A 27,521-nucleotide genomic window follows, 5' to 3' on the forward strand; every position below is an offset into this window, starting at 1 on the left:
TTTCTTAACTTGTGTCTCTTTTGAAATATACTGACCTTCTGGTCAGTTTGAAAGGCTGCTTTGCTGGTTATAATATTCTTGGCTCAGTTTTGCTTCAGAGCTCGAAATATATTGTTCCATGCTTTTCTGTTTCTTAGTGTGCCTATGAAAGACTTGAGCTTTTTCTGTTATTTATGCCTTTGTGCGTGAGTTGGTGTTTTTTTTCCTGTAACACTTTTAGTATTGTATTCTTGACATCTTGACTATTATATTTCATGGAAAGGTTCTCTAACAAGGTCTGTTTGAAGTTTAAAAGCTTTTTGTGTCTGGATGCCTAGTTCTGTCTCCAGGTTTGGGAGTTTATCTGTTATAATTTTACTGAATAGTTTTTGTATTTCTTTAGACTTTATCTCCACTCCTTCCTCTATACCATGGATCAGGTCTGGCCTCTTTTACATGTCCTAGACTTTTTGGAAATATTGGTCATGTTTATTAATTTCCCCTATTATATATCTATGTATATTATTGTCTCTAATTTGTCCTTTATTCATGTAATATATCTTTCTGAATTATCTTTTCAATTGATAATGTTTATGATAAGTTTTTTTAATTTGGTTGACCATTTCTTTCATTTTCATTAGATTCAATTTCTGGTGTTACAATTTCATTTTCCTCAATTTTGAACTTTTCTCCTCAAACTTACAATTGTTTCAGTCACTTGGAGACTGTCTTGTTGAGACTTGGACAGACATCTGTTTGAATCATTTATAAGGCCATTAATTATTTTAAAAAGTAAAATTCTGAAGTATTAGCTATTTTAGTCATCTCTGTGGTTTTGGGTTCTACTCTAGGGAAGTTGGGATGGGTCATGTGTCATATGCTTTATGTTTCTTTGTCATGTTTTACACACCTGTTGGAATGGACTTCTCACCAATTTTAACCTTCCTTCCTTCCTTCGTTCCTTCCTTCGTTCCTTCCTTCCTTCGTTCCTTCCTTCCTTCGTTCCTTCCTTCCTTCCTTCCTTCCTTCCTTCCTTCCTTCCTTCCTTCCTTCGTTCCTTCCTTCCTTCCTTCCTTCCTTCCTTCCTTCCTTCCTTCCTTCCTTTCTTTTCTTTCTTTCTTTGCATTGGTGTTTTGCCATTGTTGTTGGTTCCCCTGGAACTGGAATTACAGACAGTTGTGAGCTGCCATGTGCGTGATGGGAATTGAACCTGGGTCCTCTGGAAGAACAGTCAGTACTCTAAATTGCTGAGCCATCTCTCCAGCCCCTTTTGTGTGTGCTTCGAGGGCTGTCTGCATAAGTTCAGCTGTGGACAGGAGAGAAGCTTGGTCTTGATTCCTGGCTGAGTTTGCTGAGGTGTTCCCGTCCTGGCTAGGTGGCAGCAGAATCATAGGCAGGTCACACAGGGGTCACCATGACAAGCAGATGGAGTAAAAATCCCAGTCCTGCAGTGAGCTCTGGGTGCCATTGGAGTCAGAACCCTATCTCATAGGAGGACTCTGGAAAATAAACTCAGATCCAGAGCTGAACTCAGACTGCTGGAGTCAGCACTTCAGACCTGCACTAACTCCTAGGACCACTGGAATCTGAGCCCTGGTCCTGAGGTAAACTATGAATCAATTAGAGTAAAAAAAATCTGTTTTATAGCAGGTATGTTGTAGCAGCTTGTGTTCTGCAATTAATTTGTCCATTTTTCTACATTGTCAAGTTTATGTGTATGGCATCATTCTCAGGTTTCATCATTCTTTGGTTTCTATTGTGTCTACAGAATGCCCCTTTTCATTCTTAATCCTAGTAATTTGCCTTGATTTCTTTCTCTGTCTTGCTAGATGTCTAGTTACTTCTTTGTTGCTATGATAAAATACTCGGACAAAAGCAACTTGAAGAGTAAAGAATTTGGGGGTGTGTGTCACTCTTCCAGGGAGTGATGCTGACGAAGCCATGGCATCAGGATCCTGAGGCAGCCGGCCAGAGAGCAGCCACAGCCGGGAAGCTGAGGGAGATGAATGCTAGCCCTCAGTTCGCGGTCTCCTTAGATATTCCCTCACAGGCATGCCCAGAGGCCCCTCTCAGGTGATTTTAGATTCTGTCAAGGTGACAACTGAGATTAACCATCACACGAGGATTTTGCCATCTTTTCTTATTTTGTTGATTTTTCTCTTATATTTTTCTGTATTCTATCACTCTGATTTATGCTTCTATTTTTATTACCTTTCTCCTGCTTACTTTGGCATTTATTTATTGCCCCCATTTTGCTCACTATACATAGGTCCTTGACAGAATAATTTGTTGTTTGGAGACTTTTCTTCTTCAATATGCGTGAATTCAGTACTTTGAGTTTTTCATTTACTACTGTTTTAGCAATGCTCTGTGAATTTGAGATGTTGTGTTTCCATTTGCATTCTGTTTAATGTATGCTTTAATTTTTTTCTCTTGAAATTTGTTCCTTAATCTATGGATTATTTAGAACTGTTCTTAATTTTCAGAATTTTAGAAATCTTCCTATTGTTTATGATCAGTTTCTAGGTTGGTTTCACTATGGTGATATCATTTTACGTTTGTTGCAGTCTGATTTTTTTGACCTAGGTATTTCTCAGTACGCACACCATAGGCACTTTGAAGAATACGCATTCTGGGGTTGTTGGGTGATTTATAATCATCTACTGCATTTTGTTTGATAGTGTTGAGCTCTTTTATATTCTTGCTGATTTTCCTTTTATTTGTTCTCTATTATGTGGGCTATCTAAAATCCTAAATTGCTGATATCAAGTCATAATAAGTTGACTTCGTGAAGTGCTTTCTAGTTGTTAAACATTCCAGACTTTTGTTTGTTTTACATTATTCAATCCTTCTAGCAGCCCTGGATGTTACATAGTATTATTATCCACATGTTGGTTAGCTTTAGAGAGATTAAATGACTTAGTGCTAGGGCTGTATAACTCATGTGCACCCAGAATCCTATATGATCTGCTCTCTCAGAGCAGAGGGTTGATTTAATTTCTCTCGTAGTCCACATTTGAGGAAGGATCAAGTGTTATAGTGGTAGTTGTGCGGAAAGTCCCACTAAGGTGTGGTCGGCAGCCTCCACTGTGAGCCTTGGCGATGCTCACTTTGGGCATTCACACCCTATGCAATCTATTTCTCTTGACCTCATCTCCCTCCTTCCAATGGACAGAGTTTGGCAGAGTGAAGGGAGGTCGCTTTTGAGACTTGATTCCTATGGGACTCATTTCTAATTTGTCCCCCCTTTCTCTTCCCCTCTCTCCCACTTGTTCTGAGGGGAGCCAGGTCCATGTTTCAAGCTACCTTAGGGAGAGAGACTCATGAGGCAAGAAACCGATATTAGGGGTTGACAGCCAGCGAGAGATCTAAGGTCCCCAGTGGCTATGAATGAACTCAGAAGCACATCTTCTCCTTTAATACATATGATTTCATGACTGATTCCCCAAGTGAACTCCTGACTGCAGCTCGGTGAGGGATCCCACGTCAGAGGCATCCAGCTGAGCCCACCCAGATTGCTGACCCACAGAAACAGAGACATCAGTGACCGTTGTTCTAAGCTATTGAATTTTAGGGAAATGCATCTAAGAAAGGGAGACAATATCAAGAAGCCAGGCTTTGGGAACCACTGACAGATCAGGGAAAAATGTAAGAAAAGGGGACTTATTCAGTCTCCCAGAAGTCTCTCTGGGAAGACATCACTTATATGATTCTCCTGATCCAACACAATGGCAGCACCATGCCTGTCACCAAGGGAATTAGTGCAAAGGAGATGATGTAATGATGCAAGGTAGCTTCAACCTATTGAAATCTTGACAATCTATATCCTCTGTCCTCAAACCAGTATTCATGGGAATGGGGGTTTAAAGGAAAGTGGGCTATTCAGTAATTTGAAGAAGAAGTAACAAAAGTTAGTATTGCTTATTTTGTAATATCTATAAAATTAAGGATACGTTTTGCAAGTTTTGTTATGGTAGAGAGAAATAGGTTTCAAATTTAGTGCATCTGGACACTTGTGAAATGTGAAATATATATATTCTGTAATGTATTCTGTAATGCCTATGAGAGCTCTCAAAGTCACAATCTCCACATAAAAGGGTGAAATACGACCGCAGTGCATTGAGGACCCCTTGTCTCCGTAATGGCTTCCTGTAAGTACAGGGCTAGCAAACCTTCCTCTCTTTAGACCCCTTCAGTTTTGTTTCCAGTAGTGATCAACTTTCTCTCAAGATTTTCCCTACCCCCTATAAATCAAGATTTAAGAAAGCTCCAAACAGTGAAAGTCACTACATTCTGGGAATGCCAGCCCACCCAGAAAGGGAGCTCAGTGGGCTCAAGATTCAAACAAAGCATTTGGAAATGAGAATCCTTATGAGTCATCAACTGTCAAAGTCACCTTAAAAAGAAAATGGACATTGAGAATGATCAGTCGCAGACGCTAGAGATCTCTTGGTCTCCAAATGACAGGTTTAGAGCCGGAGGGAATGGTTAACCATTTGGTCATCTCTTTGCTGTTTCAGCACAGGTGAGGGAAGAAAGGGAAGAAAATGACAGAACTTTCCTAGATAAATCTAACAGGACAGTTGCTCTAGACCACCGTAAATTACATTTTCAGACTTTTACTATTCATTCGCTGCAATTGCTGGTTCCTAATTTGCCTCACATTCATAAAAGCTCTGAGCCCAGATGGTTTCATCTTTGCTTTTTGAGTTAGAGTATCAGGTAGTACAGGCTGGCCTTGACCATTCCACATAGCTGAGGATGGCCTTTGAGGATGACCTTAAACCCGTGGTCCTCCTGCTTCAATCTCCCAAATGCTAGGATTATACATGTGCAACACCATGCCCAGTCGATGTGGCATTCGGAATCAAATCCAGGATCTGATGCATGCTAGGTACAAGCAGACGTCAGCTGAGTTCATCCCCAGCACCTTTCTAACACAACTTTTAAACTGAGGCAAGTAACTGAATGTAAGTTGATCCAAGGCCGTGGAGGGTTACATAAACAGGAAAGCACCCCAAAGAACCAAGGTATTATTGTTATTCCATCAGGTATTGCTGTTCTCCAATCCCTACTTTTTTCCTTGAGCAGAATAAAAACCCATGGGACTCCTGACTCACAAAAGGTCTCACTTACTTCTCTTGTGAACCACTGACAAAAGGCAGGACCAATCCATTCTCTTGCATGAATGCCACAGTCTATCCAGACAGCTCTTTTGTAGGCTCGTGATTTTTTGCCCAGCTGAAAACAAGAGGATTCATAGTTACCAACTCAGATTTTTATTTTTGGATCCACTGACCAGCATAATTTAATAAGGGCTCAGCTAATTCCTCCCCATGGTTTGTTTTTTAGGTAGCACATTAATAAGATGAAGAGATTTTCTGTCTTCTTTGGAAGTCCAGGCTTGCTTATGTAGAAACAATATTTTTTTTTTTTGCCTCAAAATAATCAAAGAACTAAAAAATACAGAAGGAAAAGGACAATCCCCAAAGCAGTGTACCGGTTTTGTTTTAATATCATAATGACTATTAAATGAAAAGCAAGATTTCCTCCCCCACTATTTCTTCTCCTTTCCTCTCACTGTGCCCACCAGAATGCCCTAAGGTGTATTTTTAAAAGAATCATGCGTTATGGGCAAATTACAGCTAAACATCACAAAACAGAAACATAAAACATGATCTGTGGAATCAAGGGGCCAATTACAACTCCCCCTGTAAGTTGTTAAAATGACTTTAAACCTGGTTTCTAACCCAGGCACTAACAGGCGGCACTTGGCAATATATTCATAAAGATATTGCTTTCATTCAGTCATTAATTCACTTGACTAACATGTCAGGAAGTGCTTTTCCATGCCAGACATCGGGCTGAGCTCTGGAGATTCAGAGATGAACAGACAGGAGATGTCTGTGCTGGTGAGAAGGGCAGATGTTAGAACAGTCAATCCAACTTCAGGTTGTGAATATCCATTTGTTCCTGTGAGAGTGTGGCATCTTTTCTTGAATTCTTGTGTGGAATGAAAGGAAGTTTGAATATTTATGCAAGTCAGGAAGCCTGCTTGGAAAACAAGTTACAGAAGGACGTACAAAGCTGGAAAGAATCTGAGGACTCTGTATTTGAGAAGGAATAGCAAATGAAATTAAATAGAGGAAGGGAACTAATGGGGTCCTGGTGCTGTGTGGGAGGGATAAAGCTACTCCTCGTCATCTAGGATCTCCCTCCCCTCCCTTCCCTTCTTTCCTCTTCCTCCAGCCCTGCTCTTCTCCCATATGTATGTGCTTGCTTTAGGAAGTTGGTACTGACAGCGGTGTGGAGGACGGGTTCACACCGACAGCACTGTGGAGGACGGGCTCACACCGACAGCGGTGTGGAGGACGGGTTCACACCGACAGCGGTGTGGAGGATGGGTTCACACTGACAGTGGTGTGGGCGGTGTAGAGGATGGGTTCACACTGACAGCACTGTGGAGGATGTTAAAGGATGAGTAGGGCAAGGATAGTGACCACAGCAGGAGTTCAGCATTGAGGTCACTATGGAAATAGTTCAGGGAGAAGGGATTCAGAGGTAAATTCAGGAAGCAGCAGTGAAGACAGAGAAGAGGGTGAGAAACTTCTCAAAGAACTGCCAAAGTTTTGGTGGTAAATTGAAAGTGAGTGATTACATATAGGAGAGGAATTTAGGGAGACTTGTTCCAAGCTGGAAAGATGGTGGTATCATGACAAGTCTCAGGAGCTTTTGTGAACATCTAGGAGAACATGTCCGGCATAAATTTAAAACTCTACAAACTTAATAGAAAGATCTAGGATGATTTTAATTATGGGTCAGATGTGACCATTTGGTTGAATTTTTTTTTTTTTATTTTCATTGAGCTCTACATTTTTCTCTGCTCTCCTCCCTGTCCCTCTCCCCTTCAACCCTCTCCCGTGGTCCCCATGCTCCCAATTTACTCAGGAGATCTTGTCTTTTTCTACTTCCCATGTAGATTAGATCTATGTATGTCTCTCTTAGTGTCCTCATTGTTGTCTAGGTTCTCTGGGATTGTGATTTGTGGGCGAGTTTCTTTGCTTTATGTTTAAAAAGCCACCACCTATGAGTGAGTGCATGTGATAATTGTCTTTCTGGGTCGGGTGCCTCCCTCAATATGATGTTTTCTGGCTCCATTGGATGGAGTTTGCAGAGTGCAAACATCTGAGAGAAGAGTGGTGATGGCCTCAGGAGAGGACAGGGAAAGAGAAGACAGGGGTGAACCTGGAGCAACGGCTGGCCAGTGGAGATGGGGTCAGCACCGAGCCCCAAGAGGATTTTAGGGGAGTTAGGGTGGAGAGTCTAGCGTTTGCATCTCAGAAACAGTATCATGTCGAAAATTCAAGACCACGATTAAACCTGGCTCAAAAATCTAAGGCGATTTCCCTTAGGTCAACAAGATGATGGTAGGTTCCTTTCCTCCCACAAGTTAAAGTGAAGAAGATACATATTTTGTGTTAACATTGTATTCTTTTCACCTGTAGAATAAAGAGAGGTCTTCCTTCATACGATCTCCCGATGGAGAACACCTGAACGAGGCCTGGTTGAGTTTGGTTCAGATGGTGCATCCAGTCCTGAATCTGCAGGCGGAGAAGGAAATCTTATGTCACCGTCCCTCACGGTACAAGGACTCTTCGAGAGCACAAGGCGACAAAAGACAATGGTGGCTTCCAAAATTCAAAGAACCTGCAGGGATTGAGAACGGGAAGGAAAACCCCACTGTCTGCTTTTAGCTTTCTTTAGGGTACCTAAAACGGCAACCTGCTCTCTACTGACAGCCAGCGGTCCAGTTCTTCTGCTGCCCCTCTTTAAGAGACCTTGAGCTAGTGTTTCACCAGAGTCACCGCAGAAGTGTTTGACAGAAAACTGACCGATGTGCTCTGACTGCTTTTAATTAATTAATTAATTAATTTTTGTTTTTTTTTTTGAGACAGGGTTTTTCAGTATAACAGCCCTGGCTGTCCAGGAACTCACTCTGTAGACCAGGTTGACCTCGAACTCGCAGAGATTCACCTACCTCTGCCTCCTGAGTGCTAGGATTAAAGACATGTGCCACCACTGTCCAGTGGGGCTTCTTTTTGAAAAATACAAATTTGTTTCCATTTCTCTACGGGTATTAAAGAGGAAAAGAAAGAAAGCAAAATAAATAAATAAATAAATAAATAAATAAATAAATAAATAAACCAGCTTCTGATAAACTCTCCAAATTACATGAGAGCTATTAAAGTCTCATATATTGTTGTTTGGGACAGAACAGAAGCTACTGGGAGGAGATGGTATTCTCCACATTTAAGGTTATTCTGCTGAGCCCCTGGAAGGCATATTCTGCATGATCCCTCCTGAGGAGTGCACATTTGCATCAGTTCATTCATGTGCACTTATCTGTCATCAGAAGAAGTATATTTGAGATGAATAGATAAGGTGCTGAGGAAGATGGGTGACATTTCTGACTAAAAGTCCTGCAGGCAACAAAGAAGTCATATGAAAGTGCCCCACTGTTCCTTGACGTGAGAGGGTCCGTGCTGAAAGAATATATAAATATATTTTAGGAAGTACTCATATTTCCCTTTTGTTCTTATATAATCTAACAAACTGGAGGTATTCATGTATGTGTGTATATATGCACACACACACACACACACACACATATATAGCTACATCAAATTTTGAAATTTGACTTTTTTTCCTAGGGTGTGTTAATATGCTTCCATGGGTCAACTTATCTGAAACCTTTTATTGTTTTTAATTTTAAGTTTCTAAAAATTATGTTGAGATATGGAAATATGCAAAAGGTATTTTGAAAGGAGAATTATCCACAACAGAATGAAAAATACTCTTAATTATATAGTAGAATCTCATTAATTTTGTGTCTAGAATTTCTTTGTTCAATGTAGAGGAAACATGGAAAAATATATATCCCTTTATTCTGTAAATAATTTCTCTATTTGGAGGACTCTCTTTGCCTGCATTGGGGAGATAATAGCGAACATAGTAAACACTTGGCCCTCACAGAACATACAATTTATTAATACAGAGGGCATCAGTCAACCAGTTATATGTGACCTGTGAACGGTGTCATATCTGTATGCCAGATACATTGGGATTTGGGGAAAAGAAGTTTCTGTAGAGCCCAATAGAGAAAGAATGTCTTGCTTGTCTTAGCTAGTGTGTGAAGAGTAGTAAGTTATAAGGTAAAGACTAAATTTGTGTGTGGCAGTGTGGGCAAGATTATGGTGAGTTTTCCGTGTGGATGAAATGACAGTAAGGGCAGAGGTCCAGAGGTGTCACTGATGCAGGCTGGCGTTGGGAGGTCTGAATTTTGCAAGACTCGTATGAAAGTCCACGGTTTCCCTCAGCCAGTGAACTGCCCTTGAACTCTGGCCAGCTATGTTCCTTCCATGGCCTTTAGTTAACGTCTTTATAGCCCTGATTTTAACACCAATTACCTCCATGTCTGTGTATTTTCCATGTCCTTTGTGGGGTTTATTTGGGTGAAGAAAGTATGATGCAAATTATTTTGCAACTTTTTTTTATGAAAGTATTTTTTACTTGTGTTTTGCCTGCGTGTGTGTGTGTGTGTGTGCACTCGATGCCAAGAGCCATCTTTGGGGGGGGGGCAGAGAGGGCATCAGATTCCCTGGACCTGGAGTTACAGGCAGTTTTGAGCTACCGTGTAGGTTCTGGGACCCAAATGAACCAGGATCCTCTGCAAGAGCACCACATGCTCTTCTCAGCTGAGACATCTCTCTGGCCAGTTATTTTGATACTTCTTATTTAGCAATAAAAGAACCAATGAAGAGATGCGTGAGCCAGGGGGCTCAAACTGTGTGCTCTTCTCAGAGTCTGAATCTCTGTTTTCACAATTCTCTCTAATCCTTATACAAAAGCAACAAAGGTGAACTTGAAGACAACAGCAGCAACAACAACAACAGCAACAACAACAAAGGTCCTTTGGTTACATACGTCTTCTAAGGAGTGATACACCTCATAGTTGTATTCAGACAGGGACCTTCTGTTTCTCTGGGTTTGTAGGCTCTTTTCATTTTCCACAGCTTTCTGAAGATCTTCTATGAGGACCCTGGATTTGAAACAGTAGACATGACGAGAAAGTTAGCCAAGAGCGTGCAAAAACCAGGCAATGCCAAGAGAGAACCACACACAGAATGAACCAGCGTGGAAGTGTCCCAGCATTCCACGGCAAGAGGAAAGCAAAGACCGCAGAGAGTGGCATTTCTAAAGATACCGAATGTCGAGAAAATGCTCTTTTTCAGGAAATAAAAACTGTTTAAAAATCGTTATAATGAATTTAAAGTGTAAAATTATAGTCAGGTGTCCCTAAATAATAGCAGTGCTATAATAACGTTACCATGGAGTGAACATCTATAACTCTGCAGCTGAGCACACCTGAACTGAGCGCTTGTCAGGGGTCAGCCACTGTGCTGGTCTTAAGTAACAATAGAATCCTTGTGTTGGCTTCTATTATTTCCACTTTATAAACAAAGAGTCTGAGACTCAATAGGGTCAAGAGTCAGCCAGTGTCATTCCACTGAGGATGCAGATTCAGAATCAGCTTGGGATGTGAACCCAGATTCTCACTGTGTGACCTCAAGTCCAGTGTGGCACAGTGAAAAGGGAGCCGTGGCTACTCTGGACCCCTCCTCCACACCTTCTTTCCGGAATCCTCTCTGTTCACAAGCCATCACCCAGCAGCCTGGATCTAGGCCAGAGAAAGGAAGGAAGGAAGGAGCTTTAGATCTCAAGAGGAAGCTGACAAATACAGAGGCGGGAAAGCTCTCTCACTGTCCCACAGTACTAAGAATTCCACGGAAGAGAAGCTGTGTTCTGAAAACTGGATGCGCTTGGAAGCTGGGGGCAGAGGCCAGCCCAGGGATGGCAGGCCCATTGCTGTGGTGGAACCAGCTTCAGGCAGAACGAGCATGCCTAACAGTACTAGGGGCCACCACTCACTAGAATGATGCAGACAGACTGTTCACCTGCAGTATTTCCAGATGTTAGAGAGACCTTTGGTGAGGGCTCTTACTGTGGCAGGTGGCTTAAAAGTTTGGATCTTATATTTTATTTTAAAAAAAGAACCTGTTGCTTATGGGGTAAATTCTATTAAAGAACACGTAGTGGCGGCATCTCTTAAGTGACATTTAGGTTAATCTATGTAAGTCACTTAATGAAAAGAATTACCATGCACTGGATATATACTTTTTGGTCCCTGACAAAGACAATTTACTTAGGCACCAGGCACCGAGGACTGACTGGCTTTTTATTTTCTGAGTCCCCACTACAGATTGAACACTTAATCAGAAAAGAACTACTGACTTCTTCCTTTTTTCTTACTTTTGAATTTTGCAGTTGGAAACATGAGAAGAGGCCAGGAGGCAGAAGACTCCTCAGTTTTCTTGGTAGAGACCCCGGTAACTCAAAACTGGGAGTACATATAACTCATCAAGTCCAGCATCTTCACTATTGGAAGTTGTTTTCTTCTCAAGATAAGAAATTATGGTGATTAGGTGCATGGCCTCAGCGACTGCAGTATAAGTGGGGCAGATGTGAGGAGCCAGTAAGAGCTGTGGCAACGTCTATGGATCCTTGTTCTTGGAGAACTTGAATAGACAAGAAGGAGGTGGGTTTGCTTAGGAGAGATCTAGTAATAAACTATCAACTTTCCAATGACTGCAGACGAACTCCAGGTCTGATTGCCTGCTGTGGACTTCCTTTCTGTCCTTTAAATGGAGGGTAGATATCTGCTTTATCCAGCACACTCCATTAGAAAATCCTTCGGATTGTCCAACTTGAAAGGGTCTTGGGGGTGGGGTTCCTTGGTACGGTAACTTCAGCAAACTGATAGAGGCCTCTGTAGTCTTTATATGTATGTCTCTCTATGTAGTATCTAATACAGGCTTTAGGAGGCCAATCTTAAATTAGAGAACAGTTGTACTATGGAAGCCCAGCCCCATTTTCTTGTCAAATAGTTGAGTGGAAACCAATCTGGTTCCTAAAATGATGTCTCTAAACCATTGCATTTTCTTAGATTTTATAGCTGATTGTGATTCTCTTATTACATTTATTTATTTGTGTGTATGTGTGTGGATGAGTGCATGCTATGGTGTGTGTTTGTGTGTGTGCGTGTGTGTGTGTGCGCGCGCGCGTGTGTGTGTGTGTGTAGGACAAAGGTCAACTTGAGGTAGTAGTTCTTTTCTTCTACCACGGGGGTCCTGGGTTGTTAGGCACGGCAGCAGACTTCTTTAACCATCGAGCTATCTGGCTGGTCCAGGTTGTGATTCTTACCTCAGCTGGGCACTTCTCTATAATGGTGGCAACAACTATCAGAACCTTTGCAAATGACGTCATTACTTAATGCAAAACTACCTACCCACCAGTTCCCAGGCTAGGGGAGGTCTCTCAAAATGGAAATTTCCCTGGCAATTGTTATAGGTATTTATAAAATGTCTTTCTTCAAACGGCAGAATGCGTCATCTCATTGAGAGGGTTGACCACCCAGGAGTCAGAAACAATGAATCACATCACTTCTGCTTTACGGATCACTTTGGCGATGCATTCTGTACGCTTGTACAGAGTAAATGATAATCTTTTGAAAATACCCCAGGCTGCAATAATAAAAGTCAATTAAAATGATCTCTACCTACTGTGCCTACAGGATTTAATTGACTCTTATGTGTTATTATCTTGGGACTAACAAAATGAGTAATTTTAAGTGATTGTTCTTCGTGAGGAAACAACTGATCTAAAACACTTCTTCTCCCCCCTCTATTCACTGTGACACAAAGGGGGAGTATTTTTTTCTATATCAGTCCCACATGAACTCTAGTTAATGGCAGAAAATAGAGACTTGTTAAACTAACTGGTACGTTCTTTTCTACTGAACAATAATTAATGAAGCATGCGAGCTGTTACCGTGCACCTATAGATGTAATTACTGAGCTCTTTCCCACTAGGATCCGGAGTATCAAAGCACGCCTTCCATGCCGCAGAAGGGATGGGAGTGTGAGTGATATTAACGGTGGTTTTCTGCACAGCCGCATTTCTAGTCTAGAAGCACAGACAGAGACCTTTCTACCAAGAGCAGGCAGTGCTTTAATAGCCGTGGTAGTTTCCTGTTTGCGTGACCAGGGATGTCCCTGGTACCTGTCACCAGCCTCGAACTTTCTTTTCCAGGATTTATAACTTAGCCCACATCTAACCTCCATTTTATCAGAACGCCCCCCTTTCTTGTCCTCTTCCCTCAGGCACGCCATGGTTGTTTCTAATAGAAAGACCTGCTTACCTTCTTCCATTCTTCCATGTTCTCCTACAATTTCCCCTAGAATCTCGCCAATCTTTATCCAGACTGGATACCCCTGAGAAACCCTTGAACAGGTATTTCTCCAGGATCCTCCCCTTCCTTACCACACCAACCCTTCCGCCCTCCCACCTACCAGATCACCAACCTCTTCGCAACAGCAAGCAGTCTGTTGATTCTTACTTCTGTTTTTCTCTTGACATCTTCTAGAATCTGTTTCTTCACATCTTGTAACTAATGCTGTTTCTTACTTCAGAAAACCACCAGCTGAATTTTCATTCACATTATGGATTTGCCCCTCCACCATCTCTTCTTTGGTTGGGGGGTAGCTTGTGGGAAAACTAGATCTTGCCTTGTGACTCAAACTGGCCTAGAACTCACTGTTTACCCTAGGTTGCCTTAGTTTGTAATCCTCCTGCCTCAGCCCCCAGAGTGCTGGTATTATGGGTATGCACAGTGACTGCTAACTCTATTATCTGAAATTGACCCACACTTATTCCTTTCTTGTTAGGAGACAAAGTCTGTTTCCTACTGTTTGAACCTTCTGTCTAGCATCTCCAGGGTCTCCTTCCTCCTTAAAGGTCCTTCCCGCAGGCTATAGACATGCAAAGTTTTTTCTTCTGGCTCAGATCTCAAGTCTTTGGAGTGATCATTGATGCAGTGTATCTTGGTGGTCACTCCTTGCCCTCTGCTCCCCCCTTATTGTAACTGCTAGGAGGTGACATCTGTGGGCTCATCCTTTCACCTCCCTGTCTTCCGTTCCTCACAACTGAATCCCTCCATGAATGTCAGCAACATAACTTCCATTGGTCCCTTTCTAGTTAGGTCTCACTGCAGTGTGGACACCCGACTCTCTGAAATCATCCTTTTCTACCTCGACTCCCATAACCATCCTAACTTACTCTCTTCTGCTACAACCCTTCCCTTGGAAACGTCTGAGTATGTACATCTTTTCACGCTCGTCTGCTCAGTCTTTTCCAAGCTGGAAAACTTAGCGATCTCCCCTGACTTCTTTCTTTTCTACTCTCCAGCCGAGTGGAGAACCTGAGTACTTTTACCCCTGGAAAACTGTTTGGAAACCTCCCTTTGCTATTTGGACTATTTCTGTCTTCTGCTCTTGCAGTTCCAGCCACAAAGACAGGGAGCTTTTGCTTAAATCCTCCAGGGGGCAGCACCACTCACAGAGGTCTGGGCTCCTCCCCCTGTGGAAAGTAACATAACTTCCTTCTGCATGTGTTCTCTCTGCCACCAAGTCTGTCTTTTTATTCTGATGCTGGCCTTGCATGCAGTTTTGCTTTGCTTGTCTTTTCTCCCACGTCTGTCAGATCCCCGGTCTTATCATGTTTTCTGTTGCAAAGCAGGCTACTGCAGAAAACCATTTCTTTTCTTCTCTTCCTTCATTCAATTTGGCCTTTTTAGCACTGCCAGGTGGTTCTTCTTTCTTTATTCAGCAAAAGACTGTGTCAGCATTGATGACTTAGTGCTAGCAGTGAAATAATGTCTTTGTGTTACTCCTTTTCTCTATTAGACAAGTAAGTTCTTCAAAGATGAATATACACACTTTTACTGCCTCACAATGAAAAACACTTTCAGAAGCTCTTGATAAACAACCTGGATATATAGAGTCACCATTCAGTTGGCTAAAACTTGTAGCAAATAAAAAGAATGCTTACTTGTATTGGATGCGGGCTTCCTGGAGGAAGGCTAACAGGGTTCTGGAAGCATTTTGGGGAATATGGACATCGGTGACTGTCCCCTCTGACACATAGGAGATACTGCTGGGCTGCCACAGGTCCACCTATAGTGCAGGAACCAACCTATAATTCATTTGTAGTGTAGGTGGGAAAATCCATGTCACCATGGCAAGCGCATCATCTTGTTTGAATATAGTAACGGCAAACACATGCAGAGTGGATTCACTGCTTATACCCCCAGAGTTAAACTCCTCTGATCTGGCTTGAATTTGTGCCCTGAACTTCATCAGAGTCACAGAGCTTGATCTTAATTCACAACACATTCAAGTCACAGGGTAAAAAAAAAAAATGGGGCTAAGGTTTAAAATTCTCCTTTCACATTTACTGTATAAATATTTGAATAACTTTGAGAAAGAGAAAGATACAAACCATCCTTTTTCCTGCCACATAATGAAATTGTGGTCCATGCATTTGGTAGCCCTCCCCGCCGCTTTCACAGGGCAGAAACAGAGAGACAGGCTTCCACGGCGGGGACAAAAAGTCTACCTGCTTTCTCTGAAGCAGAGGATCCCTCCACGTAGCTGGCAAGGGCAAATCAGAGCCAGCTAACAAACTAGTCCACGGTTGTGAGGAAACAGAAGTGTGGGGCTGGCAGAGCTGCTGGGAGGTCATTCTGGCCATCTGTTAGCCCTGGGCAAGGATACAGCTAGGTTTGTCACACTGTCCCAAGGGACAGATCTCCAGAAGCAAAAGAGTTGACAATTACTAATTTAACTCATAGCCATGTCTCATAAGATTGTCAGGAATTTTCTTAATCCTTAAGCTGATGCATAATTTCATTGTTTTCTTGCTCCGTTATTAACTGAGGCTGCTTCCGCCCTTTGTAAGAGGCTTGTTGGTACCTCCACTCATCTTTGTATACTAGAATCCTTTAACCAGACTTGCCATGCCTTTAACCCATGGCAGGACTAGATATTTGGTAATAAGACTAAGCATTTGCTGTCAACAGTTATTAGAAAATTCCACTTTGTCAAGGACTGAAGAGTTATAGGAGCACAAAATGATAAGACTCATTGTCACTCTGGACATATGTCTATAGATGCTATGTTTTTTTTTAGATATGTGTTAAAATAGAACCCTTATCCCATAAAAAGAATGTCTTGTACATTGGAAAGTACCAGAGGAATAATAAACTATAGGCAAAGTCTAATGTTAACTAACATCACTGAGAGCAGTGGGCCAGACCTGTAACTCCAGCCATTTGAGAGGCTGAGGCAGGAGGACCATGAATTTGAGAGCAACCTGGGATAGACCCTGTCACAAACAAGGAAACAACAGTAACAACAGATCTCTAGATGATCAGAAAGCATTTGAACTAATGGGTAATAAACAAAATATAATGTATAAAATCAGGAATCAAGATCTGGCTACATCAGGTTTATAAGATTCCAGAACATATAAAAATCAGTGGCAGTTTTTGCTTCTTTAATTTTTATTTTTAAGTTAGCAGACAAAGCTTCATTGTAGAAGATGCTTTCTTACATGTCATTATACTTCGTCCTCATTCATTCCCTTTCCATACCATCGTCCTTGAATCCCCCTGCTTGTTCTTCTGGTCCTCATCCTTTCCCCAAATAGTTGTCCCTTCTGCTTCCATATCACATGTGTTCTATTCCCCACCAACCCCTCCACAAGAGGCCTTCTTCCTCTCTCATGATCCTCCTTGTACTCTAAGTATCTACACACACACACACGTGCACCCCCTACATACACACACACACACACACACACACACCTATAGTTTTTTTTTTATATGACAGCATGTGGTGTTTTTCTTTTGGAATCTGGTTTACTTTCTCTTAAAATAATTATCCCCAGTTCCACTAATTTTCCTATATGCCATGATTTCACTTTTATTTATGAAAACTCATTTTAATTTTATTATGAGAAATTTTTTATTGTGTTTACGTGACACATTTTCTTGTCCATTCACTTGTTGATGGGCTTCTAGCCTGATCCCACTTCTTAGCTGCTGTGAGTAGCGGTCTCTGTGGTGTGCTGCTGTGGAGTCTTTTGGGCATATATGCAGAAGTGGTATAGCTGATCATTTGGGAGGTCTGGTTGTAGTTTTATATTCTGGAACTTCTACAGTGATTTCCATGAGAGCTGCCTAAGTTTACATGCAAAAATATATATGAAACCCAAAAGCTTAACACCAGCCCCTGCAGTAAAAGAAGCAACACAGTTAAAGGCTGGGCAAATGATTGGAATAGATACTTCCTGAAAGGGGAAACACAGAAAGCCAATGCATGGTTCCCACGCAAAGGAAATGACATCAGTACAACAGAGATGCCTGTGTCCCCATGCTCACCACAACATGGTCACAGCAGCTAGTGTGTAGAGTTGACACTGATTCTCATCAACAGAGGGGGTGGAAAAGGTGTCCCAAACACACACAATGGGATGCTAGTTAGCCAGAAAGAAGAATGAACTCGGTTATTTGCAGCAGAATGAATGGAAATAAAAGATACTATGTTAAATGAAGCAAGCTATATGTGGAAGTTAACAATGTCAACCTAAATGTGGAATAGTGATTATTAGAGATTAAGAAGAGTTTGGGGAGTGGATAAAGTGATGCTGGGTTATGCAGAAGGAATAAGGTCTATCGTTTCATAACACAGAGGGGGAGTACAGCTTGGCAGTACCTAGTCCATTCTTTATGAAGATCTAAGAGAGAAGTGAAGGGCTCCAAACCTAAACTGATGAGAGAGAAATGCTACTCATTCTACCTTGATCACTGTATGCTTGATGTACATTAATATGTGCGTTAAATACAGGCACAAGAGTTAAGCAACAGGTGTGTGTTATCATTGCTATTTGAGAAGTGAGAAGTGGAACGTAGTTCCACAAAGCTCTATTCGAGGTTTCTAGTTAAGATGAAGAACAGCACGGGACTGCTTCCTTATTCAGGGAGAGCTGAGTGCAGAGATGGATGTAAGGGTTCAGGGTGGGAAGCAAGAAATACAATCAAGATGGTGAATAAGGCAGAGGTGGAGTCTCCAGAGTGATGGTTCTGAAGTCCGCAGGAACGAGTTCAAGCTCCTAGTGCGTGTGTGACCTGGGCAAGCTCCCTAACCTCCTGGCCCTCACATTCTTTGCTGGTGAAATCAAGCTGATGACCTAATCCCCTTGATAAACAGTGTTTAATAATGGAAGTCATTGCTCTTTCTGTCGTAATGGAAATTGGAAAGATCGTAGAAAAATGCAATGATTCCAAGGATGAAGTTTAGTGCTTGGCTACCTGGGTGTGAAGACCAAACCATAGCGATTTATCCCAGCTCTCTCTGTATTAGTTCCCCCAATTTATAGAATGAGATTGCTAATGACCATGTTTTTCATATATATGTTTGAGGCAAAAGTGAATCAATACGTGTAGAATGCTCAAAATTGTGCTTGATGCCATCAGGCATTCATGAAATGATAAATGATTTAAAATAAAATTATTCTAATTTAGTCTGGCTCTAACTCCGTGGCTTTCCTGGCCCCTCTACTGTTTTGCTTCTTAGCCTGGACTCTAGGAGAACTGTTCCACCTGTTAGTCTTCTGGGTGATTACACACCTGGTCCAGGTGCCACTAGGCTCTCATCCTACAACCTCAGGGTGAGACGTGTGTATGTGTGCGTGTGTGTGTGGTAGGCATTTACCATGTCCCTTCAACTTGTGACAGATTGCCTGCCTCCCAGCTTTCCAAAATAGCACACAGGTGTGGAAAAGGACTGTCCTGATTTACTATATTTATTCTAATTTTTCTTTGTTCTGAAAAACTGTTAGCTATTCAGAGTACTTGCATTTCACAGAAAGTGTGTGTGTGTGTGTGTGCGTGCGTGCGTGCGTGTAAGAGTAGAAGACACATGTGTGGGTTCTTGCAAAGTCTGTAATAGGGTATCAGATCCCTAAAAGCTGGAGTTATAGGTGGTTGTAAGCTGCCTGACATGGGTGTTGGGAACCAGATATGTCCTCTGCAAGAGCAGAAAGTGCTCTTAAACAATGAGCCATCTCTCCAGCCCTTCCAACTGTAGTTTTTGAGACCGGTGAGACAAGGTCTCACACTGAACTTGGAGCTCAGTGTTCAGCTAGATTGGCTGGCAAGATAACCCAGGGATCCTCCTGTCTTCAGCGACGCCCAACCCTCTATCTTCCTCACTGCCAGAATGGCCAGCTTTTTTACGTAGGTGCTGGAGACCCATGCTCATAACCTTGTAGAGAAAACACTTTATACACCAAGTTAGTGCTCAAGTCCGCGCTGGGAAGGTTTGTGAGAAAACTCGCTACCATCTCAGTGTTTGGTTCGTATTTGATTTAATTTGCGTAATCATATTAATTCGATATAAAGACTCACAAAATCTTAATATACTGGAGAGCGCCGTTTCCTGTTTACTCTTTAAATTGTCTTTTTGGTCTTTCCCTGTTTATCATTCTTGAGTCTTCTTTGAGAATTTTTCCTACTGTTTCTTGAGGAGCTTCTTTGACGGCCAAGTATAGATCAAGCACCTTTGATATCTGCTTTTGTGGAATTCTATTTCTTTCATGGTCTACAAGTTTTAATTGCATTTCATTTGCATGATTGCTATACTCACTTCCCAGAGCTGCATTAATAAGTTTCAAAAACTGGGTAGCTTAAAATCAAGCTATTCTTTGGGTCAATATTACAGTATTGGCAGGATTGTGCTCCCTCTGAAATCTCTGGGCAGTGTCCTTGCTGGTCAGTTCCAGCTTCTGGTGGCTTTGGACATTCCTTAGTCTATGAGGATGGTACCTAAGTCTCTGCTTGTATTTCCACATGGGCTTCTAATGTGGGTGTCATCTTTTCTTCTGAGGACACCTGACTTTGAACTTTGAGCCATCTGGGTAATCCAGAGTCATCTCTTGAGAGCCTCAAATAACTCTGATCACATTGTCAGGCTTCAGTTAGGACTTAGATATATTTTTTTAATTGAGAATTTCATAAATGAGAATGTATTTACATGTTCTCTTCTTCCCACTCTCTGCTTCCTCTCATACCTCTTCCGCTCCTCAAATTCATGAACTTTTATTCTTTAATTATAATTGTTATACACACACATGCACACATAATACATCATACTTGCACAAACATGCATGCACACATGCATGCATACATACTTGCACAAACATGCACACATGGACACATAAATGTATACATAAGCACACACATACATACTCACACACGTTTTATAAACATAAACTGCTGAGATCATTTAGTATTGCTCATATGGGCTTAGGGCTCCCTTCTTGGGACTGACTAGTCAGAGAGGACTGATTGTCTCTCTCTTACCAACCATTAATTGCCCATAGCTCTCCTTCTAGGCGGAAGCCTTGTGGGACTTCCCCATATACATTGGTATGTCAGTTAGGGGTGTTGTTTCTAAGGCCCTGTTTAGGTGGTCATATTTGTGGCATGTTCTGAGTGCAGTCTGTCATATATATAGAGGGCACTGTCTCTCTGCACACATCGTGTCCTGGTTTCTTTCCTATGCTATTCCCTGAGCCTTAGGTATGGGGTTATGTTGTCAATGAATCAGCTGGGACTGGCTAGCTTACAGCCAGTTCTCTGCATTTTGACAAGTGTGGCCTTCTGTAATGGGCTCTGAGTGCTGTAAAAGACTTCTTTGGTGAGGGGTAAGAGCTCCACTTATCTGTGGATAAAGAATAGGTATTGAGAATGTAGTTGGGAATTATGTAGCTTATGTCTTTTTGAGGGCTCCCATCTAACCCATTACATTTGTTACACAAGTGCTGTTTTCCCGTTATCTCTGTGAGAATGGAGATGTGGCACCTTGCCCTCTCACTAATATCTCCCCAGTATGTAGGTCAGGGCTGGTATTTAATAGGCACTAAATACATTTATTGTAGATAGGATTAACACATCTATTTTCTCTGTAAGGTATATACATACACACACACATATATATGTATATATATTCATTTACATATATATTTATTCATTCTTTGTGAATTTAATACACACATATACTGTATTTTAATTCATCTCGAATCCCATTACATTGCTGTATTTTCATTCCACTATAAGCTTAAAATTTCTCTACCTTACCAAGAAACTGAGAAAGTGGTCCACTCATTTTATCCACATCTCCCACGAATGAACTCATAAATATTTGCTTTTGATATTGCTAGTATTTAGACTATTACACTTCATAGGTCATAGTAAGGCAGCATTCTTTACTGATGACTGTCAGTTATAGAGTAAAGGAAGCACATAGGGCATGTGTGTGTGTGAGTGAGTGTGTGTGAATGTGTGAGTGTGTGTGTATGTATGTGTGTGTTTGTGAGTCTGTGTGTATGTATGTGTGAGTATGTATGAACCTGTGTGTATATGCGTGAGTGTGCACATATGTGAGTGAGTGTGTGTATATGTATGTGTGTGTTTGTGAGTCTGTGTGTATGTATGTGTGAGTATGTATGAGCCTGTGTGTATATGTGTGAGTGTGCACATATGTGAGTGAGTGTGTGTGTGTCAGTGAGTGTGCGTGTGAGTGACTGTGACTATGTTACTGTCCTTGTGCTTATTATGGATTTTAACACACTTTGGCTGCTCAATGGGAAACTTGGCCAGGAATTATGATCCATGAGCCAAAGACATGTTGAAAGTGATTGGAATTCCACGATTTTTACTTCCCCTTCATCTTTTTTCTCTAAGCAGAGCAGCAGTTTGTACTCCCCTGAAACAGCTTCAGTATCCCAATCACACCCCCCACACTCCAGAAATTCAGGAAACTAAATCTTCCTAAATTCTTTAATAAAATTCCTAAATTTTATTAAAGAAAAAGATAACATATTAAGAAGCAACTGGTCGTTAAAATAACAGTTTTAATTAGTCGAGGCCTGGCTTGGGCTATTTTTAATTGCTATATCATAATATTTGTGACTGGGCAGTTTATAAGTGATAGCTTATTTTGGATCACAGATCTGTGGGCTGAGATTCAGGAAGCATGTCACTACAGGGACATTATTTTGCTTTAAATTCATGTCAGAAAGCAGAAGGGAAGTGGGTGTGTATGGATGAGGCAACCTACAAGGTGTGGGGTTTCTGCAGAGCTGCCCACCGCTACACTACAGAAACTCACCCAGCCCCACGAGGACTCACTCACCAACAGGGATGGATTAGTGCGGTCCTCCAAGAATTAGAGAAGGGGCTAAGCCATTCAGGAAGGAATGTTTTCAAGGCCTGACTGCCCTCATAGTCTCTACTTCCAAACATTAATATTTTAAGCCAGTACATTTCCAACACATGAATTTTGGAGGAACACATTTAATCCATAGCAGGGCAAGTGATGAATCGATGAGTTTGGAGGAGAGCATTGTAGAGGACAGATTGCCAGTTTTGGTGTGATTTCCTAATGTGAATGCTAGTCCCTAGGTAGACTATTTCCACAGCACTGGGTGAAAACAAGGTTTCCTAAGGTTTGTTTTTATCATATGACTTCCCCCCCATTCCTTCCCTGAATGCCAACCTCCACAATTGGGTAGGGTTATTCACCAAAACAAGACATGCATCTTGGAAATGAAGTCTTACTATTTCTCCAAACTAATCAATTTTTTTTTTTTTTTTGTTTCTTGACACATGGTTTCACTATGTGTCAGGGTCAAGCCTCAGTGGGTTCGTGTGTTCCAGGGTAGGGGAATGTGGGTTAGAAATGTTAGGCAGAAAAAAGAGAGACACCAAAGAAACACAGAGAGACTATGGGACAAGGCCAGTTCAGGCACCCTCTCCTCTGCTGCCCAAGGACCTAGCTGGGGACATCCCCATGGACACCTGGGATCCTCTCTTGAGCCAAGTCTCTTGCCAACCCTAAAATGGCTCCCTTAATTAAGATATCTTCTTCCCTGCTCCTATATCTGCCCTTCTTCCACCTCAACCCTCCCACTCCCCCAAGCTCTCCCCAATCTTTCCCTTCTCCCTTCTCTCTCCCCCTCTCCCCTTCCCCTCATCCCACCCCACCCCTGTGCTCCCAACTTTTGCCTAGCGATCTTGTCTGCTTCCAATTTCCAGGAGGATCTATATATGTTTTTCTTTGGGTTCACCTTATTATTTGGCTTCTCTAGGCTTAATATCCTTTGTTTATGACTAGAGTCCACTAATGAGTGTGGGTTACCTCACTCAGGATAGTGTTTTCTATTTCCACCATTTGCATGCAAAATTCAGGATGTCATTGTTTTTTACCACTGAGTAGTACTCTAATGTGTATATGTTCCACACTTTCTTTATCCATTCTTCCATTGAGGGGCATCTAGGTTGTTTCCACGTTCTGGCTATTACAAATAATGCTGCTATGAACATAGTTGAACAAACGCTTTTGTAGTATGATTGGGCATCTCTTGGATATATTCCCAAGAATGGTATTGCTGGATCCTGAGGTCAGTTGACTCCCAATTTTCTGAGAAACCACCACACTGCTTTCCAAAGTGGTTGCACAAGTTTGCATTCCCACCAACAATGGATGAGTGTTCCCCTTACTCCGTATCCTCTCCAGCATAGGCTATCATTGGTGTTTTTGATTTTAGCCACTCGGACAGGTGTAAGATGGTATCTCAAAGTTGTTTTGATTTGCATTTCCATGATCGCTAAGGAGGTTGAACATGACCTTAAGTATCTTTTGGCTCTTTGGACTTCTTTTGTTGAGAATTCTCTGTTTAGTTCAGTACCCCATTTTTTAATTGGGTTATTTAGAATTTTAATCTCTATTTTTCTTGAGTTTTTATATATTTTGGAGATCAGACCTTTGTTTGATGTGGGGTTGGTGAAGATTTTCTCCCATTCAGTAGGATGCCTTTTTGTCTTAATGACAGTGTCCTTTGCTTTACAGAAGCTTCTCATTTTCAGAAGGTCTCATTTATTCATTGTTGCTCTTATTGTCTGTGCTACTGGGGTTATACGTAGGAAGTGGTCTTCGTCTGGCGATGGATGGAGATAGAGACAGAGACCCACATCAGAGCACTGGACTGAGCTCCCAAGGTCCAGTTAAAAAGCAGAAGGAGGGAGAAGATGAGCAAGGAAGAGGGATTGGTCCACCCACTGAGACAGTGTGCCTGATCTAATGGGACCTCACCAAATCCAGCTGGACTGGGACTTAATGAGCATGTGATCAAACTGGACTCTTTGAATATGGCTGACAATGGGGGCTGACTGAGAAGTCATTGATAATGGCACTGGGACTTGTTTCTACTGCATGTACTGGCCTTTTGGGACCCTAGTCTTCCTAGACCTGGATGGAGCAGGGAGGGCCTTAGACTTTCCACAGGACAGCGTACCCTGTCCTCTCTTAAGACTAGAGGGGGAGGGAGGAGAGTGAGTGGGGGAGCAGGAGGGGAATGGGAGGAGGGGAGGAAGTGGAAAGTTTTGAATGGAAAAATAAAAATAAAAAAAAGGGAAACAGAGACGTAGGACAGAGTCGGGAGGGCAACCCAGTGAATACTGAATCTGCCCACATTTATTTTTCATAGGCTTTATATACCCCAATCCAAAGAGGAGGGGGAATACAAAAGACCTCTCTTCCAAAATGCATGGAACAAACAAAATGATAATCTTCTCAAATACCCAAAGCATTAAGTCATCACACCCTAGGTCAAAACATCCAGTAAGTAGCCATACCCTGGGCCAAACCTCCTGTCAATAACCTGGCAGGAGCAAGAACAGGCCTGAACTCTCTGACCTTTGTCAAGGTGGAAAGAATCCACATTTGTGGGTTCCAACATCTTTGCATCTCTTCCTAGCTTGAACTTACTATGCATACCAGGCTTGTCTCAGACTCACAGAGATCCATCTACTTCTGCTTCCCAGGTTCCTGGGATTAAAGGTATGTACCACCATGCCTGACCTGAATTTTACATTCAATTATTTCAGAATAGCATTGGAGGTATTTGGTCAGTGATGTCTAGAGTACACGTGTAGCTAAAAACAAACAAACAAACCAAACCAAACAAACAAAAATCCCGTTAGGTTAGGTTTATTGGTTTGTTGTAGTCAGAACAATTGAATGCAGGGCATGATGCAGTTAGAACTTCTGGGATCTTGAGTGGCCTTGAGGTGATTTTGTGTAAAGTTTAAGGGAAACTGGTCTTTTGTTTGCACTGAATGCTTCTGAGCGAGGGGATTAATTTTGTCATCTAATGTCTTAATTTTATCTAGCAGATGGGAGCTATAAAGTGGGGCAAGAGCTCGAACAGGCAGAGAAGTGGTATTATTTTCAATCAGCCAGGCATGTGCTTGTCGTTGTTCTCGTTCAGATAATCATTTTTACTTTGGTTGATGTGTAGCAAGCTAACTATGTTCTTGTTCATCTTATTTCTTGGTGTACACAGTGCAGGTTTTTTCTAAAGGTTTATGTTCTCCAGAAGAACACTACGTGGCGACCACACTGGCTTTTCCCCTTTTAAAGATAAGATAATCACTGATGTACTTAGGTCATGTGATGACTAATGGCTGTCAGGTGAGCAGCATTAGAGGTCACAGGGTCTTGGAAGTGACTTGGGAGCTATGGCATTTGGGTTTACGGGATGAAAATATAGACCCGCAGGACTCCACCTAGAAAGACTTAACAGTTACAACAGATTCAGCCTCTGTATTTTCTGCTATTTCCATATAGGTTTACTTAATTTCTGCCCTGTAAGTAAACATTTGAATATTTACAACTACTTAAAAAAAGTCCTCAACTGCCGGGCGGTGGTGGCGCACGCCTTTAATCCCAGCACTCGGGAGGCAAAGGCAGGCGGATCTCTGTGAGTTCGAGACCAGCCTGGTCTACAGAGCTAGTTCCAGGACAGGCTCCAAAACCACAGAGAAACTCTGTCTCGAAAAAACCAAAAAAAAAAAAAAAAAAAAAAAGACACTAATAGTCTGCTCTCTTCTTTGCTGGCTTCATAGAACCCTATACCCATAGCTGGGAGTTGTGGCACATGCCTTTAATCTCAGCACTCAGGAATTCCAGGCCAACCTAGGCTACAACAATGAGACCTCATGTTAAGAACAAAGATAAACAATAACAAAGCAACCACACAAACCCAAGACAAAACCCTGAGCCCAAGAACACACTGGCAGTTTTTAGTCTGATTCTGTACAGGAATGAACAGCATAACCAGAGATGGCCATAGGAAGCTCCTGTAAGAAGAAGAGCCCTGGGCTGTGTCTCAGCATGCAACCAAGATTCCCCTCTATCTTCTTTGGATGATTTATGATTTTCAACAGTAAGGACATGTTCAGGACATTTGATCACCACATTCAAAAGCTTTTCATTTGGTATTCTAAACAATAGTATGATAATATAATTACATTTAAAATTCTGGGTCCATTTTGGGCTTTAATAATGAAACCACTTTGGATTTTGTTATGCATTTCATGTTTCAGATGCTGCCTTATGAATTCTTCTATGTAACCAAAGAAATCAAACAAAACTTATCTCTAGTTTAATGAAAAAAATCCCTTCTGGGGAACAAAAGATGGTTACTTCCTGGCTGAGTCTATTTAAACTTTGATACTTCACATCTCTGAGCCTTGATTTTCTTAATTATCAATAATGAGGTTGTTGAGATACATGATTTACAAGTAACCCTTCAACTCTGCAATTATGCCAGGTTTGATGTACTCTAGGGAGTATAAAAGTTTGCATTCCTTAAAAGAATATCTCTCAATTTTACTCATACTTCCCTCCTTTACCTCTAAGTCAGAAAGAAGTCTGCATATGTGTGAATGATTTAACATAAGTATCCCCTTTCAACAATCAGTTATTATTGGCTGATAGGTCGCTGCTGCTGAATAATATATGAGTAAGATAATGATTCAGTCTTTGAAAAATTAATTGCAGCCCCTTTACTGAAACACATGCTTTTTTTTTTCCTAAAACAATGACGATGAAATGAAAATCACCACCTCGTTTTCCTCCACACACACGAAGTGGCTATGGAAGTGAGCGAGGGCTGGATGACAAAGAAACTGGAAGATCACTCTGTGCTCAATTCCAAGGGCTCGGAGATCCCTCTGCCTCACAGTTGCCTGTGAGCACAGGCTGACTCTTAAAGGTCACAGCTATGGTAACTGCCACACATTCATTCCCTGCTTATGAAAGCCTGTGGAATCTCTGTTATGAGCTAAGCGTGGAGTTTTTGAAAGATTAGTAAGATGCAGCTCTGCTCTTAAGAATCAAGCCAAAACCGCACACAATGTGATTAGTCTACGGAGGGAAGATACATGCAGTTCTATCTTATTTGGGGAGGTGGCTGGCCGGGAGAACTGCTGCCAATATATAAAGCTGATCTGAATAAGAATTAGCTTGGTGAGGGAAAAAGAAGTGGGGGCAACATGGTTTCTTCCAGGCAGAACTCAATGTGTCAGGGATAGAAAAGAAGGGAGAAAGAGGATTTCTTGCCAGTGTTGAAGCTTACTGAGCCTTGTGATTCAGAGTAACAACCATGGCCATATTAAC

General features: G+C 41.8%; 1 protein-coding gene across 1 annotated transcript in view; it reads right to left on the minus strand.

Moving 5' to 3' along the window:
- The window catches only part of Cpa6 (carboxypeptidase A6), a 314,726-nt gene that overhangs the window by 98,091 nt on the left and 189,114 nt on the right, over positions 1–27,521 (minus strand). The window contains exons 3-6 of the mRNA XM_057791043.1: positions 14,986–15,110; positions 9,964–10,078; positions 7,479–7,580; positions 5,116–5,220 (exon numbers count right to left, since the gene is read on the minus strand). Of these exons, the coding sequence (XP_057647026.1) occupies positions 5,116–5,220; positions 7,479–7,580; positions 9,964–10,078; positions 14,986–15,110 (447 nt within the window). The remainder of the gene's footprint in view (positions 1–5,115; positions 5,221–7,478; positions 7,581–9,963; positions 10,079–14,985; positions 15,111–27,521) is intronic.

The sequence above is a fragment of the Chionomys nivalis genome, chromosome 16, assembly GCF_950005125.1.
Source record: "Chionomys nivalis chromosome 16, mChiNiv1.1, whole genome shotgun sequence".
Classification (NCBI taxonomy): Eukaryota; Metazoa; Chordata; class Mammalia; order Rodentia; family Cricetidae; genus Chionomys; species Chionomys nivalis.